Consider the following 18,588-nt stretch of genomic DNA (forward strand, 5'->3'; position numbering starts at 1 on the left):
AACACATCTGTAGGCTGTGCGATGCATTATTTCGACAGTTTATAAATAGTGAGCATGTTTGCAGAGACTTTTATATGCATTATTTTAACAATTTAGTAGTTTGTGTGTCTGTACATCAGTGTACTGCACTATTTCGGTAATTTACTAGTAATTTCCCGGTCTGTAGACTATTGTGACCCCAAGCACGTCAGGGCGAGTGTTTTGTATCAGCATAATAAATAAACTACGTGAAATCCATCCCTAAATAAGCTGTTCCAACTTCCCACTGAAAATAAGGTACATTCCTTCCTCTCCAAAAGCTGGACACAGACTGAGACCTTTTCTGGCCACTTTTTCCCCAGACCACAATCTTGGATTACATAATGGGAGGGACGACAGCGCCCTTTGGTGGTGGTACTGTGTACTGGGGCAGTTTGGACTTCAGACTTCATGGTGAACCCACTGGGTGGAGCTACTGCCTATCATAACACAAATTGCTTAAAGAAACAATGCAAGCAAAATAAATACTTACATCCATCCCACCCAGAAGCCCAGCATGGGCTAAATCTTTACCTGCCAATTCCAAGGAAGAGGTGGTTGTTGGATGTATTAGGTTAGTCGACCTGGCCCAACTGATCTATTTTCCCGCCGAAATTTGAACTACCCACCATGAGGTCCTTGCGACATTGCCACATCTATGGCCGCCGTCTTGGATCCCCCATCTTGAAGAAATTTGGCAGCAATGCAGAGCGGGGTGACAGTGTCTTAGTCCAACTGCTCACATCCCAAAGCATGTCACTCTCCAAAACTATTCAGTTTCATAAGCCTTTGGACGATCCTAGGAATCGTCGAGTATGAGTTTCACCGTCGCTTGGTGGTAAGAAAACGCCATGTCTAGTGAGAGCTCGAATTCACAACAACGAACACAGTACCTTGCGCAGCGGGTAAACAAACACGCGTGCGGAGTGTTGTGTAGCACGCCACGTGTCCGAGCCGCGTCACGGTTGAAGGCCGATTGTGATAACCACGACGACGAGTCTGCTTAACTTCGTTCAGTATTGCACTTCTTAACTCGGATTGTTGACTGTTGAATGCTTCTATTTTGCTTTTTGTCACATTTCAGTACACGTTCTTTCTGTTTTCAGGCTTGATCTGTGTTCAGTTTTGACGGGCTATCCACTGAGCCATGTTGCCAGAAAATCCAAGGGATAGTTTCTCATGCAATTTTGGATCCCAAATCCATTACAACTACTGACGGCCTTGGGAGAGCCAGTCCTGACAAAACTCTACCATCTGGTGAGCAAGATGTATGAGACCGGCGAAATACCCTCAGACTTCAAGAAGAATATAATAATTCCAATCCCAAAGAAAGCAGGTGTTGACAGATGTGAAAATTACCGAACTATCAGTTTAATAAGTCACAGCTGCAAAATACTAACGCGAATTCTTTACAGACGAATGGAAAAACTGGTAGAAGCCGACCTCAGGGAAGATCAGTTTAGATTCCGCAGAAATGTTGGAACCCGTGAGGCAATACTGACCCTACGACTTACCTTAGAAGCTATATTAAGGAAAGGCAAACCTATGTTTCTAGCATTTGTAGACTTAGAGAAAGCTTTTAACAATGTTAACTGGAATACTCTCTTTAAAATTCTGATGGTGGCAGGGGTAAAATACAGGGAGTGAAAGGCTATTTACAATTTGTACAGAATCCAGATGGCAGTAACAAGAGTTGAGGGGCATGAAGGGGAAGCAGTGGTTGGGAAGGGAGTCAGACAGGGTTGTACCCAATCTCTGATGTTATTCAATCTGTATATTGAGCAAGCAGTGAAGGAAACAAAAGAAAAATTCGGAGTAGGTATTGAAATCCATGGAGAAGAAATAAAAACTTTGAGGTTCGCCTGTGACATTGTAATTCTGTCAGACAGCAAAGGACTTGGAAGAGCAGTTGAACGGAATGGACAGTGTCTTGAAAGGAGGAAGCAAAACGTGGATAATGGAATGTAGTTGAATGAAGTCGGGTGATGCTGAGGGAATTAGATTAGGAAATGAGACACTTAAAGTAGTAAAGGAGTTTTGCTATTTGGGGAGCAAAATAACTGATGATGGTCGAAGTAGAGAGGACATAAAATGTAGACTGGCAACGGCAAGGAAAGCGTTTCTCAAGAACAGAAATTTGTTGACATCGAGTATAGATTTAAGTGTCAGGAAGTCGTTTCTGAAAGTATTTGTATGGAGTGTAGCCATGTATGGAAGTGAAACATGGACGATAAATAGTTTGGACAAGAAGAGAATAGAAGCTTTCGAAATGTGGTGCTACAGAAGAATGTTGAAGATTAGATGGGTAGATCACATAACCAACGAGGAGGTATTGAGTAGAATTGGGGAGAAGAGGAGTTTGTGGCACAACTTGACAAGAAGAAGGGACCGGTTGGTATGACATGTTCTGAGGCATCAAGGGATCACAAATTTAGCACTGGAGGGCAGCGTGGAGGGTAAAAATCGTAGAGGGAGACCAAGAGATGAATACACTAAGCAGATTCAGAAGGATGTAGGTTGCAGTAGGTACTGGGAGATGAAGAAGCTTGCACAGGATAGATTAGCATGGACAGCTGCATCATACCAGTCTCAGAACTGAAGACCCCAACAACAACAACAATTTTGGATCCTAATTTCCACGTTAACTGTTTCTATATTAGCCGAGAAAACCGCAACAAAAGGGTCAGTGCTCCTTTACGTAGGTGAGGATAATGATGCTGAATAGAAATCCAGAAGTTCTATAAGTCATATTATTGACACTTAGGTTCTAATGTGAGGTTGTTCTGCTGGTCTGCCTGTTCCTCTCCTTCAACAGCTAGAAGTTCACAAGTAGTGGAAAGCGCGAAATGATTTCTTGGCCAGTCACGCTGGTTTATATCCAGTGTGCGGACATATCCGTCCAATCTCTCTTTCAACTGCATTAAACGGTAGTCAATTCTGTTACTAAGTGGACGTTTAGAAGTAAGTACAAACATTTCAAAATTGCTGTCTGTCGTTTTTCTCAATCATATCTCGACATTATTTCTTAAGACTGAAATTGTGTCTGTGGTGGTAAGGAGATTTGTATTATTATCTTATAGAGCAGCATTTGTCTTCTTGGGTATTCCAAATAAATCAGAAAGGAAAGGTTTGTTCTCCAAGCTCGTTTTTTAATGCATCAACAAATTCGATTTGTTTAGTTGCTCAAATAACTGCAGCACTGCATCTTTAAGTTCATAGACGCGGGTAAGTATTCTCCGTTGAATGGCCAGAGGCCTTCTGTGCGAAGGAGGAGGTTTCCACGTTACATATTTGAGCGAAACGTCTGCTCTTAACGTAATTTATAAATTTAAAAGTCTTGTCCAAAACTCATATCAAATAGATTCCAGTGGCTTTCGCTACGAGCGCTTCTCTGTGTAGGAAACGGTGAGTAGTGATCAAGTATTCTTTTCGTTGTTTCGCTAATGTAATGAATCCTTTTATAGGTCGTGTCATTAAAAGGGCATCTTTACGCAGCATCGATACCGAGAAGTAAGTTATTTATTCTCTCGGTGGAAGACCTGCTCTCGGCGGTGTTTGTGTAGGGGCGGGGGTCCGTGTGTGGAGCCCGCATTTCCACCCACAAACCTAACGGAGCGCGCATGCCTTGTGCGCGACGTTGTGTTCGGCGGCGGGCGAACTTTTATCGACGTTCCTCTGCGAATCAAATAATGGGGAGCCTTTTGAATTCTCATTACCGGCGCGCAATGAAAAATCCGACTACATGACGTTAACTAACAACTCCATGCAAAAAAAAAGTACTCGGTTTACCTTACACGTTGGGAAGCTGAACTGCTGTAAGAGTACTGGTAGGGAGATAAGATAAGAAAACGCTCTACAGCGCGTCGTGCCCGTTTGAATTTACTGTCGTAAATGATGAGAAGAGCTTTAGACGCAACTGATATTGTTTTTATCAGATAAACGCAAGGTTTCTGTCGATCTCTGAGTCGTTATCGTAACTTTGCTAGCGCTGGGCATAAGAAATGCTACGAAGCTCCAAACACAATTATACCAAGTGTGGATTCCACTCAGTAGGGGAAAAAGGTCACTTGACTATCTTTTATAAATAACGGCTACGACAACAACACACATTGTTCCTGCGGTTTTCTCGGCTAATGGAAATGGAAATGAGCGTTTGGCGTCATTGGCCGGGAGGCCCCTCGCGGCGCAGGTCCGGCCGCCATATCGCAGGTCTTATTACATTCGGCGCCACATTGGGCGACCTGCACGCCGGATGGGGATGAAATGATGATGAACACAACACAACACCCAGTCCCTGAGCGGAGAAAATCTCCGACCCAGCCGGGAATCGAACCCGGGCCCAGAGGACGGCAATCCGTCACGCTGACCACTCAGCTACTGGGGCGGACTTCTCGGCTAATATAGAAACAGTTAGCGTGGAACTTAAACGAAGTTACATGACGAAATGAGCCGGCCGGGATGGCCGAGCGGTTCTAGGCGCTACAGTCTGGAACCGCGCGACCGCTACGGTCGCAGGTTCGAATCCTGCCTCGGGCATGGATGTGTGTGATGTCCTTAGGTTAGTTAGGTTTAAGTAGTTCTAAGTTCTAGGGGACTGATGACCTCAGAAGTTAAGTCCCATAGTGCTCAAAGCCATTTGAACCACCCATTTTACATGACGAAATGAATTTTTCCTGCATCCGAGCTAATGTAAGACAGGTTTGTGAATACTAGTCAGACAAAATCACCGTGAGCATTGAGGCAACCATCCTACGGACGCACCAGGTTGAGGGCAGAAAGACCGTGTGTGTCCTGGCACATGAACAAGTCCGCAACTGCCTGCTGCACGTCATCGTCCGGCAGGAATCGTCGGCGCTTCGAGGCCATTTTTAAGGGTCCGAAGGAGTGATAATCGCGCGGGGAGAGGTCAGGGCGACAGGGCGGGTATTCCAGTATCTGCCACTCGAGTTGGCGTAACTTCTGGATGACGACGTTTACGACGGCGGGAACGTTAGTTATCACGAAGCAGTAGCACGACCACTGCACAGGGGTGGTTTCAGAGCGCCACATTGAGCCATACACATTCTTCACTAACCGATGGATGTCTGCCGTTGTTTGTACTTCGACAGCCAACAAAAGAATAACAGCGCGTTCGTCCTATTTCGACGTTCTTGGTTACAACATTCGCCATAGTTTACTTTTCCAAATTTGCCGCAAGCACATCGGAAAGACACGAATACCTCTGCCTACATGTCGATACCCGTTACCCGCATCGTGGTCGCGTTACGTTGCATATACGCTGCAGCAACGCCCTCTGATGGAACCTTTCTGATCGCCCTTGTGCAATTGAAAAGGTTTGTTTCTCTGAAAACGTGTTTAATGTGTAATTATATCTACTTACTGAACTGTTCTGTACTGTTTTGAAATAACATTTGTTATGGTCTGTTTAACTCTTTTATTAAAATTAATGAATGGATGTCACGTAAAACTGATTGTATTACAACGGTGTAGGCACGAGGAAAAATTTGGAATGCTCTGGTTAGCCGAGGAACCAGAGTAGTTTGTCCGTCTGATCGCCTCCTTCCTTTCCCACCGTCCTTCCAATGTCACCATCCACAACACATATTCCTACACCTTCTACCCCTCCGCTGGTGTGCCCCAAGGTTCTGTCCTCTCCCCTCTTCTCTACTTTCTTTACACGGCGGACATGCCTCCGCCTTCACCCCCCTTACACCTTCTCCAGTTCGCCGATGACACCGCCTTCCTTGCCCTCGCTCCCACCCTGCGACACTCCCAGCACCTTCTCCAATCCCCCTTGACCGATTCACCACTTGGTGTAACCAGTGGCTGCTCAAAGTCAGTGCTTCCAAGACCGATCATTGTAGGCAACGCCGTCCTATCAGCCTTACCCCCACCCACAAGTACCTTGGCGTCGCTCTTGACTGCCGCGTCTCCTGGACGCCCCATCTCCGGATGATCCGAGCCGAGGCACGCTCCCGACTCCACCTCCTCGAGCTCCTTTCTGGCCGCACGTGGGGTCTGGACTCCTCCACCATCCTCCACATCTACAAATCCCTCATCTGCCCTGTCCTCTGTTATGCCCATCCCACCTGGATCTCTGCCCCTCGTACCTTCTTCTACACAAATCCCGGAACGCCGTGCCCTCCACCTCGCCTATCGCATCCGCCTCCCTTCCCCTGTGCGGATCCTCTACGACTTAATTCCTTTCCCACACTTACTCCTTTTCTTTGAACAGATACAGATCCTTTACACCTCCCGAAAACTTGATCCCTCTCCCATCCTTTCCCACCCCTGTCCACTGCTGCGCCTGTACTCCTGCATCCCACCCACTCTCCATCTTGCTACACTCCGTACCCTTGCCCGAGGTGGCTTCCATCAACTCCCCCTTTCTGATGATGCACTCGTCCCCTCCGTCTACCCCTCTTACCAACTTTGATCCTCCCTTTCCTCCTGTGTTTTTCTCCAGGACACCCTCTTTCCCTTCTCTCCCTCCCCTCCCCCCCTGCCCCCCTCACCGGGCTTCCACGCACCCCCACCCTCTCCGCTCCCCCTTCCTTCGTCCCACTAGCATCAGCCCCCTCGCATTCTCCCTCCTACCCTCACCTTTTTCCTGTGGTAGGCCACAGCTTTTTCGTGTGAACAGTGCGTCTTCATGCGCCGGAAATCGTCGCTGCAGTGCTCGTGTTTGTCGTCCCGTCAGTTTATCAGTGTCTCTCCGTCCAAGCTCCTTCGTTCACGTGTGACATTCTGTATTCTCCGTTGTGTGCAGTGTTGAACGTTTTATTATCCGAGCAGTGAGTCAGTGAACGACTTCGTTTATTTTACCACGTTTGTCTCCCGTTTTTGTCCTACATGTTTGTTTGTATTCCTAATAGTACTGTATGTCTTTTCTATGGCCGAAGAGCGGCATAAATAGGTATAAAAATGAAAATAAAGGAAAAACAAACAGAGTTGTGGTACAAGAGGTTTATGATGTGAAGAAGTTCGGAATATGGCTTCGTGGTGTAATCCTTCTGTCAGCATTCACGTTGCAGAAAACACAGATGACAAAGAATAGTCAGTTATATATTAGTTCCATTCCTGGTGGACACAAACCTCATTCCAAAAGAAACAGGTGCCTGTGTAGCGAATAGGAGTAATCCATAGTACCAGAAAGAGTGCATAAAGTTTGTTGACGGCATTGTTATTATGTTTATAAATAACACCACAGATACAAAGGGTAAGAAATCTTGACGCTTTAGAATACGCCACTGGAAAACTAATAGTGCTTACCTTGACGTAATGATCCTAGATAAATAATATTATACTAACATTTGTTAACATATATGAAACCAATTTCCTGTTTCTCTCCTTCTTTGCAGTATTGGGAATTTGTTATTTTAATCTCTTTCGGTACTGCCTGCCTATATTGCTCATTAATCTCCATCTACATCCGTAATCTGAAAACCACTGTGAAGTGCATACACCTCTGTCCACACTGTAATATGTGTACGTAGATGTTTCTAGATTCCTCTATTAATATTGTTTCCTGAAACTTTGCGAGTAGGCTATCTCGGGATAGTTTCCGTCACGTCCGTCAGGTCTCTTTCTTCAGCATCTTTGTCAGACTCGAACCCGCACCCAGTCGTGCTGGCATTGTTTGTATTCGTTCAATATCTCCTGTTAGTCTTATTCAGCACGGTTTCCACCAGTTGTATTTCCGTAGTGCGGTACCCGTGAACTGCATTGTACGGCGTGTTTTGTCTGTGTGAGTGTTCCATTTCATGTGGACGTAAACTGCTAAAAGTCCGCCTCCGCTGCTGAGTCGTCAACGCAGACAGCCAGCCAGGTTCGATTCCCGGTACTGCCAAACAGCTGTCCTCGGTGGCCGGGGTGCGCTCAGCCAGCTGAGGAGCGGTTGCAGAACGGCCTACATGCCCCTGCACACCGCACCTGCATTTGGTAGGCGCATTTGTACATCTCAGACACGACGTGTGTTCAAATTTCACGCCAGTTGCATGAGAATTGGGCTAGCACGCCACTAGGAGGATGCAAATCATGTTTGCCTTACATGCACGCTGATACGGTCGTGAAATTTAGTCAAGAATGCCTCTAACGCGAAAAATACTCACTGAGTTGGTCTACGGGAAGCTGGATGTGCCTTCTCCGGTATTGCAGAAATGTAGCCACTGCACGTGACTGCTGCCAGCGGTGGTCAGGAGAATCAGGAGAATGTACGGTCGCAAGGAGACCGGGCTTTGAACGACGTTGTGGCACTTCCTGAGGGAAAACCGTAGTGTGTGGCGTGGGCCTGTCCCGCATCGAACTGCATCTGCAACACCATTTCCAGCAGCAGTTGGCGCTACAGGGACACAACGAACCGTTACAAATCCGTTACTTCGAGGACAGCTCCGAGCCACATGCCCTGCGGCGTGCATTCCACTGACACCAAACTACCGCCATTTGCGACTTGACTGGTGTGAAGCGAACGAGAGTGGTCTGTCGTGTTGTCTGGTGAAAGCAGATTGTGTGTGAGTGCCGACGATGGCGGCGTGCGGGCCTCCAACCAGCCTGGACACACCGGACCTACACGTCGAGTTATGGGGTGGGGTGCGGCAGCAGGAACCCCACGCACCCTGACTGCAAATTTGCACGTCGATCTGGTGGTTCGACCTGTTGAGCTGCCATTCACGAACAGCGTTCCAGGGGTTGTTTTCCAACGGGGTACGCTCGCCCACATACCGCTGTTGTAACCCAGTGTGGTCTACAGAGTGTCGACGTGTTGCGTTGTCCTGCTCCATCACCAGATCTGTCTCCAAAGGAGGAGATGTCCTCAAAGTCATTAAAATTTAATGTGAATAGCAACGGCCCCAGTACGCTTCGTGTGGCCGGTCCTGGCGGAGGTTCGAGTCCTCCCTCAGGAGTATAATTTAGGTTAAGTAGTGTGTAAGCTTAGGAACTGATGACCTTAGCAGTTACGTCCCATAAGATTTCACACACATTTGAGCATTTTTGAAGTGCGCTTCCCCGAGGCATCGAAAAGTCTCCGCCTGAGACGACGTGCTGCATCGTCCCTATCAGGAAATCCTCAAAACTGCCAAAAATTTCACACAATACGTCGTAGCATTATAGATTCGACAATGAGCGTACTAAGTCAGGTACTTTATGGGAGTCAAGAAACACCAAACCTACCTGACTGTCTTTACCCACGGCTTTCAGGGTGCCACGAGACAAAAGTGTGAGTTGTGTGTCACATAATCTACATTTTGGAACCAATGCCAGTTCACATGGAGGACATCATTCTGTTCGAGATACCTCATTACTGAATATGTTCAAAGACTACAACAAATGGATGTGAAGGATACTGAATGTTAGTTTTGTGGATCGCTTCTGCCACTGTTATTAGAGACAGATGTAAGCTGTGGTTTCTTCCAACTGCTGGACGCGGTTTTTTGTTTGAGACATCTTTCCTACCTTACGGTTAAAACACGGACTATTTCAAACGCAAGACTGGTACTGTTGTGTCACACATCGATACCACGCCACGGACACCGTCTGACGCTGACAGCGGCCGAGCAGAGCAGCGCGTGGCAGAGCCCAGGGTGCGCGCCACGCAGTACGGCGGCAGCGGCTCAGCCCACTCGCACGCAGGGGCACGCCACGCAGACGCCGCCGACTCTCGGTCCCAATATCCTTGTTATTACTGTATCAGCTGGACTCAATTTTTTGTTGCACCATTCGTATTTTGGGAGAAATACAAGATAAGGAAGTTTTATGTCTGCCATGTTACTTGTTCACTAATGATTTCTGCTGCTGCCCAGCTTCCCTCCAACCACAGCTCTGTAGCACACCTCTCCTTACTGTTGTGTATGAAGTTGTAGGTGACAGGTAGAGAATTTGACAGGGATTCAATCGCGCCTTGAGTTTTGTTCAATTTTAGCGATTTCAGCTCTTTCTCAGCATCACAGAAACCATCCGTCTTTACGGTGCTGCGAGAGTTAAACCGGAGAAGTACTCCTCGTTTTTTTTTTTTTTTTGGAAAGAAACATTTGAATATGGAGTTCACCATTTACGCTTTTACTTTGCTACACTCAGTTTGTTTCTGTCTCGTTCATAAGTACCCCTGGACACTCATGTACACCACTGACAGCCTTTACATGTGACCACGCCGAGCGAGGTGGTGCAGTGGTTAGCACACTGGACTCGCAATCGCGGCGACGGTTCAAACCCGCGTCCGGCCATCCTGATTTAGGTTTTCCGTGATTTCCCTAAATCGCTCCAGGCAAATGCCGGGATGGTTCCTCTGAAAGGGCACGGCCGACTTCCTTCCCCATCCTCCCCTAATCCGATGAGACCGATGATCACGCTGTCTGGTCTCCTTCCCCAAAAAACAACCAACAACAACCTAAATCGCTTGAAGCAAATACCGGGATGGCTCGGTTGAAAGGGCACGGCTGACTTCCTTTCCCATCCTTCCCTAATCCGATGGAACTGATAAAATGAAATGATCGTATGGCATTTTTGGCCGGGAGGCCCTATCCGGGTTCGGCTGCCAAGAGCAAGTCTTATTTCAGTCGACGCCCACTTGCGTGTCCAAGATTAGGATGAAATGATGATAACACGACACCCAGTCCGCGAGCGGTGAAAATCTCCAACCTGGCCGGCAATTGAACCCGGGCCCGCGGCGTGGGAGGCAAGCAAGCTAGCACTCAGCTAAGCAGGCGCACATGGGACCGATGGACTCACTATTTGCTCCCCTCCCCCAAATCGGCAAACCGCACGACGAGAATTTCTTTCTTCTCAGTTCCTAAAATATCACCAACAGCAGTAGACTTTAGGTTATTTTATTTTATTTCGAACGCTCCCAGTTTCGGCAATTCATTTTGCCATCTTCAGGTCCCATACGCTTTTTTTGTATCAACAAGCTTATCTTATGGTGCCATAAAACTGGAACCGTGTATCCGAATCGTTATGCAACTCTTTCATACGACAGGTGTTGTGAGAGTTTCTTCGATAATATTCTGTTACGGTAGTCGTTGAGAGCTTTTCGCTTTGTCTTCCGGACACCCAAAGGCGTTTTATTCAGCATCGTATCGGAAGTTTACAAAACAATAGGGGCTGTTTTACACAAACTATGCAGTAGTCTCTGTTTCTTTAGAAATTTATTTACGGTGATTGCATTCCATGATGAGTCATTCCCATCATGAATTGTTCTGATAGGTACATTCACATCTGTAATCTGCATGGTCAACCATTCTTTTTTTTAACTTTAACCATAGTCTTCTAAAGCCTCCTATACAAATATAAATGTTTTAAGTTTCTAATTGAGATATTACGCTATTGACGCTTTATCTAGTTTTCTGAACTTATAAATCCTACAGTTTGTTTTACTTGTCCATTCCACTTTGGTGATCATTGCTGCTCTGACCTCGTCTTGACTGCTGACAACGTCCTCAAGGGGCCAGGTCTATTTGTTGCCGTGTTACCTCCAGTATACTTCTGCAGTGAGCTGTACGTAGGTTTCAGAGAATAGTGGTTGTGATGGCGTGTTGCCACGTCCACCCATCTACTAAAGTGTAATTTTCCCAACTAAAGTCTCCTCTGATGACGACTGTATGATAGGGAAATGTACATACTGGCAAACTGAGATTTCCTCCACAGTTTTCGTTTGCATCTGGGGGGTGAGTCTCTTTGTCGGTAGAAAGTTTACGATCACCGTTGATACTGAGTCTTCTTCAAATAACCTTACATGCAGCGTTAATTTTTATCACCGCCAATTTCAATTTCTTGTCTACTGTGATAAGAGCAATGCATCTATTTCCGTGACACTGGTCAATGGATCACGTAACTAACTAACTATACACTTATATTTTCTCCATAAATATCACTGCCATAATTTGCAGTTTTTAAGCAGCTTTCTATACGTAGTACTATGTGATCTCCACTGCTTTTTAGGGGCGCTTCAAACACTGACACCTCGTTGCAAATGCTGCGTCAGGATTTTAATGCACCGCGGTACAGTGGGTTTTAAATAAGTAATGCAATACATTTTTTCTCGCAAATTTAGGTAAAAAAAATGGCGGAATTTATTTCCGCTTCACCTCCTATAGTTCGATGAAGTTCCGATAGGTGGTGGCGCTGTACATAGCTGTGCCTAGATGCAGGACAGCTCCCGTCTGACAAGAGAAAGTTCCCACACATTCTGAACACAGATCAAGCATGAAAACAGGAAGAAGGTGTACTGAACTGTGAAAAGAAAAGAAAAATAGAAGCAGCGAACTGTCCGAGAACAAGGAGTCTAATAAAGAGCAACCTCTAACAGTAACGGCGTCGTGGGTTAAGTGGTCATGGTGTTGAACTGCCAAGCAGTCTCGGCCAGTAGCTCAGCGGGTTCGGTCAGAGGAATATCTGCCCTCTGCAACAACAAAAAAACTGGGTCAATGGATGAACGGTTAATGATGAACTTGAACAATCGTCATGGGATGTCCGCTCCGAACAAATACAACGGTCAATAACGAACAAAATGAGATTTAAAAAAGCGAAACAAGAAGAACAAAAAATGGCAGTACGAGCCGTGTTCAAAACTCGTTCGTTGCATCTTTTTTTCCTTACAACTTTATCAACTGTCCGTCCGGTCCTTGAAATGTTTGTTCTCTTTCTGTAGTCTCGGCAGTTGTCATTCTATAGATTGGTTTTAGAATAAGGGTAATGTAAGAATACGTTACAGTCGCAAGTAAATGTGATGAATAGTAAGAGCAGGCGAGATACCTCATAGATGTCTCACAGAAATAAAAACAACAAATAAAGGGTTGTGAACTACGTTATAGCAAGGAAATTCAAGAGTGAAATTTCCAGAATTGAACGCAACTTCAAAAACGTTAAAAACGTATGTTTTGACAGAGCACAGAGAAAGTGTGTTATTGTGAAACTGCTGTGCTCATTTGTTACAGGTCATCATTTTGTTGCGATTGATCACATGCACGTTTATACGAACATCTACGTATATCGGGCAACGAGCCACATCTCACTCACCTCCAGTTGCAGAAATTAGGTGCACCGAAAAGAGCTTCCTATCAGATGACACACTTACTGTCAGTAATGCCGTGTATGACACAACAGACATGTTTACCAGTGATGGATTCGGCTGACTTGTCGCCTTGTCATCAAACCTTTGCAGTTCCCATTCGAAAGCCTTTCCACTGCTAATAGAGTAGTTATGCAGAATCAACTACCTGTTGCTAACGGACGTTACACCACGACACAGACGCAAATTTCTTTAAAGCGAGCAGCAAAAAATAAAATAAAATATAAAATAAATAAACATTTGTGCGAGGGAAATGTGAACACAGCTCGGCCGCTTGGCAGTCAACACCGTAACCACTTAACCACGACGCCATCTGCGTTCCCGGCTGCTCTACATTGCACTCCTTGTTGTTGGACCGTTCACCGTTTCTATTTTACTTTCCTTCTCCTTCTTCTTGTTTCTGTGCTTGACCTGATGTTCGGTTTGTGACGGGCTGTGCAGTGCCAGTGGGCCCTCTTAGCGCTAAACCTGAGGCTGGTGCGACGGGGAGTCTCTCTTCCGGGACTTCATCAGCGCAATAGGACAGGCGAAATCGAACCTCCCCAGCGATACTACCGAAGAAATTAGTCGCATCACCTTCCACATCCCAACTGGGTCTCTTACCGAGCGCCCGCCGGTGTGGCCGAGCGGTTCTATGGCGCTTCAGTCTGGAACCGCGTGACCACTAGGGTCGCAGGTTCGAATCCTGCCTCGGGCATGGATGTGCGTGATGTCCTTAGGTTAGTTAGGTTTAAGTAGTTGTAAGTTCTAGGGGTCTGATGACCTCGTATGTTAAGTCCCATGGTGCTCAGAGCCATTTGAACCACCTTATCGACCAAGTTGAACATGGCCTAAACAGAAATGACTGAGACTTGAGACCTCACGCCAGCCCAGCCCAGCTACTCCCTGACGACGGTGGCGAGGGCGGCTGCAGACCGGCTGTTCTCGGCTGGACTCGGCCGACTAGCGGTGCGGGATGACACAGAACACTGCAGGCATCTTATCACTCGTTCCCAGGTGGCGGGCAGAGATGTGAAGGGTAGCGGTACGATGTGATAGGTGCTCGATACGGAGATTCTGTCTTGCGGCCTGAGGACGTGGTCGACCGACACCTGTAAGACGGGTGTGGCTGCCCTCACGCACCTGGCCAGCGTCGCACACACAGCCTGGCGCCGCCCAGATCCCGATACCCACTGGGTGACTCGACCGGCCGGCCAAATGGCCGCTTTCAAGCTCTGCCAACTGCTGGCAGCGCCATTTCGCACTTGGGCGCAGCATTTCCGCGTCTTTCACAGTGATCGCGCTGTTCGAGACCTTGCCAGACCTAATACTAACGCTAATGCGTGCTGGTGGCCGCTCCATCTGCCACAGAGGATTGCAGATCCGATCACTTACACATCCGGAAAGGGTATCGGTGTGCACCAAGTTACACCGCCACCCGACCGCATTTCCTGGGTGCTTCAGTTGATTCCGCCCCCTCTGTATAACAGCAGACGAGGGGGAATGTAACCTGACCAAACAAGCCTTCGTTTTTCAGTGTTCAGTTGATTCCGCCCCCTCTGTATAACAGCAGACGAGGGGGAATGTAACCTGACCAAACAAGCCTTCGTTTTTCAGTGTTAGAGACACTGGAGATCATTGTTGTAATGGAGAGTACAGTATGGAGTCTCTGCCCAGCACATTCACTGACTGTCTGACCACTTTCGGACAACAGAATTTCACTTTTACATGAGGTCCATGTGAGAAACTGTATGCTTTCCGCCTTGTTACAGTTAAGCGTTAATCTGTTTTCCTTCTGATGTTTCTGATTACTTTATATTTACATGTCCGTCGACATGGATCCTCTGCAAATCACACTAAACTGCTTGCCAGAGGGTTCGTCAAATAACAATAATTCTGTCATTCCACCTCGAACAGCACACGAGAAAAACGGACACCTGTATCTTTCCGTGCGAGCTCTGATTCTCCTTGTTTTATTACGACGATGGTTCCTCCATATGTAGGTCACTGTCGACTAAACATTTTCGCATTCGGAGGAGAAAGTGGGTGACTGACATTTCGTGAGAAGATCGCGCCGCAACGAGAAACGCGTGTGTTTTAAGGATGTCCATGTCATGTCCGCGACACTCCCTGCCCTGTTTGTCGATAATACAAAACGTGCTGCCCTTCGTTGAACTTTCTCTATGTACTCCGACTATCCTATCTCGTACGGATCCCACACACCGCGCAGCAGTACTCCAAAAGTGGACGGACAAGCGTACTGCAGGCGGTTTCTTCAGGCCCATCTGTTGCTTCTTCTAAGTGCTCTGCCAGTAAAACGCAGTTTTTGCTTCGCCTTCCCCACAATATTGTCCGTGTGTATTTTCCAATCTAAGTCGTGCGTAACTTTAATTCCTAACTATTTATTTGAATGTACGGCCTTTAGATTTGATTTATTTATCGTGTAACCGAACTTTTAACTGATTCCTGTTACCATTCATGTGGATGAACTCGCACTTTTCATTATTTAGAATCAACTGCCAATTTTCGCACCTAGAGATTTGTTAATCGTTTTGCAATTTGTTTCGATCTCCTCGTGATTTTACTACTGGATAACTGACAGCACATCAGCAAACAATCTAAGACGGCTGCTCAGATTTTCTCCTAAATCGTTTATATAGATAAATAACAGGAGAGAGCCTATAACACTACGTTGGGGAACGCCAGGAATTACTTTTGTTTGAGGCGATGACGTTCCGCCAGTTACTGCGCACTGTGGTTTCTCTGACAGGAAATCACGAATACAGTTGCATAACTGAGACGATGCTCCATAAGCACGGAATTTGATTACAGACAGCTTCTGACAGCGGTGTCAAATGCCTTTTGGGAATCTGAAAGCACGGAATCAATTTTAAATCCCTTGTCGATAGCGCTCAACACCTCGTGTGAATAAGGATCTAATTGTGTTTCACAAGAACGAGGTTTTCTAAATCCGTATTGACTGTGGGCCAATAGGTGGTTATCTGAGAGGTAATTGGTAATGTTCGAAGACAATATATGTTCCAAAATCCTACTGCGTATCAACGTTAATATGAGCGTTAAGTAGGGAGCTATTACATCAGCATACACTGGAAGGAACCCATTAGGTGTACCTACTGGACGCGAAGACTCGTTTTTATTAAGTGATGTAAGTTGTTTCACTACTCCGAGGATATCTGCTTCTAAGTTACTCTTTTTGACAGCTGTTCTCGATTCGACTTCTGGAGTATTTACTTCGTCATCTTTGGCGAAGGAATTTCGGAAGGCTGTATTTAGTAACTCAGCTTTAGCAGCACTGTCATCGATAGTATTTCCATTGCTATCGGACAGAGAAGGCATCGATTGTGTCTTGTCGCTAGCATACTTTACATACGAGCAAAATCTGTTTGGATTTTCTGACAGATTTCGAGGGCTAGATCGACAGCTGTGTCATTTGTATTAGATTCCATATCCTTCGTAACCGACAGCAATTTTTGTCTCGTCTGTCAGGTGAAGTGGCACGTTACAGATAAATGTCAAGAAATGCAATGGACGCAGGGAAGCAGCCTTCACCCTCGACATTTAGCAAGCATTCCTGCCCGCAGGTGGAATTCACGGCGGACACGCTCAAGCTGAACCTGATCGACCTGGGCCGGCGCGACAGCAAGCTCATCGCCGTGGTCGGCCACGTCGACTTCATGTGCCAGGAGGTGGAGGCGGCCGACCCCGTCACCTTCACCACCAGCGACTCCAACCTCGTGAGTACTGCTTCTGCCCGCGCTCAGCCCTGTGCCTGCAGTTGCTTGCTGGGCGTGTTGCTCTGTTTCAGCTCAACAGTTTCTTCACTTTTGTATGCGTGTTTTTCTTCAAATAAGTCTTGCCATCTTCTCTATACGTGTAGCACACGAGTTAAAATCTTCCACATGGTGTGAAACCAACTCCTGCGGTGTCTACTGTAGACGTACGTTTGTCCAGATATCATTTCTTTTGTGTGTCTCCTAATTCTTTAGTGGCAGGACATGGCGAACACCTCGCTACAACTCACAGAACTGAAACGAACAGAATCGTTTTGCAGTCTGTGTAGAGATGTTAGCAGTCGTGTAATCAAAACACGTTACACACGTGTAAGGCGACTCACTCTAGAGTGATCTGCTTCAATCACTCGACGTCCGTATTTCTGTCCGTATGTCACAGGTACAGAACAAATTCGTATGTCTTATAGGAGGCGGAATCTATTAAAACTGTCACGTCGGGACGCTGCAGATGAGCAATTCATTCTAGACAGCCGGATGCTTAATGATACGTGGTAAGAGCCGTGGCTGTGCAGAGTATAACGTCAAACAATTGGTACAGGGAACAGTATTCCGATTAATAATCCCAACACCATCTTTTATTGGCCACTTAAGAGTATCTGAAAATGAGACAGTTAAATAGAATATTTATTGATCGAACTACAACCATTTTATTCCGCCTTAACATACAGTAAGATAGTAACAAACACAAAGCGCGCCGATGATGAACGATGGATTCGAGAAGACCAAAGAGATGGGCAGACAGGCACATTCGTGTCAATATATTCATAGCCACCCGCTCCTGTAGAATAATTGTAAACAGAAGAACAAAGCAACACAACACTTTCAAGATAAAAGTACGATTTTTTTATTTACCCCCCCCCCCCCCAATATAGCTATTGGACGTAACAAATTTGTGTTATTCCTAGTTGTCGTTATCAGAATGTGAAGTTATTCGTCCATTATAATAGTTTCAGCCGCCCAGGGTTTCTGAACAAATTTGCATACCGTCCTTCCTTGGCATCCTTCCATTCTTGATGGGTAACGAACGGTGTCGCATACTTTGCTCAGAGTCTGTAGCGCCCTCTGTGGCTCAAAAGTCCCACACGGCAGTGGTAGTCTCTAGGCACGTGGAACGTGGCGGGGCTTCGAACGTAAGCCGCTCTCCCTTCCCGTCTTGTCCTCTTACTGATTTGTTGTTGTGCGCGTTCGTCCTCTACGGGCTGGACCTCGTTTCGCGCAGTTAGTCTCCTCTTGACACGGTCATTAGCAGTACTTTCCCAGTACTTGGATGAATACCGGCCTCGGTCAGACCTCTTCCCACTGGCTCCCCCGCCCTGCTAAATTTCTCCGTGCAGCAGTGTTTCACGCTCAGGTCAGGGTCCGTGCGCCTGACGTGTCCCAGACACCTTAGACGTCGGCGGATCTGAAGCGCACGAATGCTGTGAGGCTTCGGTGTTGGCTTCTTTGTCCCTCCGAGGGATCAGAGCGAGACAGGGGAGATAAAGCTGTTCAGTCGAGATTCGTGTTTACCAAGAGACGTCCGTGTCTCACAGCTGTAGAGAAGGGTGCTGAAACACGAGCGTTGTGTACTTTCAATTATTGTGCGCGGTCCATTGTTCAGTACTCTGTTTTTCAAGCGAGCAACGTTAGATGATGATTTTTCCATTCTCTTAGTAATCTCATTGTCCGTAGACAAGTTGCTGCATACTGTAGATCAGAAGTAGGTAAAGTCTTCAA

The 18,588-nt window shown here is 46.6% G+C and overlaps 1 protein-coding gene across 1 annotated transcript in view; it reads left to right on the plus strand.

Annotated features, from left to right (window-relative positions):
• The window catches only part of LOC124794982 (neurexin-1-like), a 2,052,691-nt gene that overhangs the window by 1,370,629 nt on the left and 663,474 nt on the right, over positions 1 to 18,588 (plus strand). Inside the window, exon 8 of the mRNA XM_047258725.1 lies at positions 16,663 to 16,815. Coding sequence (XP_047114681.1) covers positions 16,663 to 16,815 — 153 coding nt within the window. The remainder of the gene's footprint in view (positions 1 to 16,662; positions 16,816 to 18,588) is intronic.

The sequence above is a fragment of the Schistocerca piceifrons genome, chromosome 4 (genome assembly GCF_021461385.2).
Source record: "Schistocerca piceifrons isolate TAMUIC-IGC-003096 chromosome 4, iqSchPice1.1, whole genome shotgun sequence".
NCBI lineage: Eukaryota > Metazoa > Arthropoda > Insecta > Orthoptera > Acrididae > Schistocerca > Schistocerca piceifrons.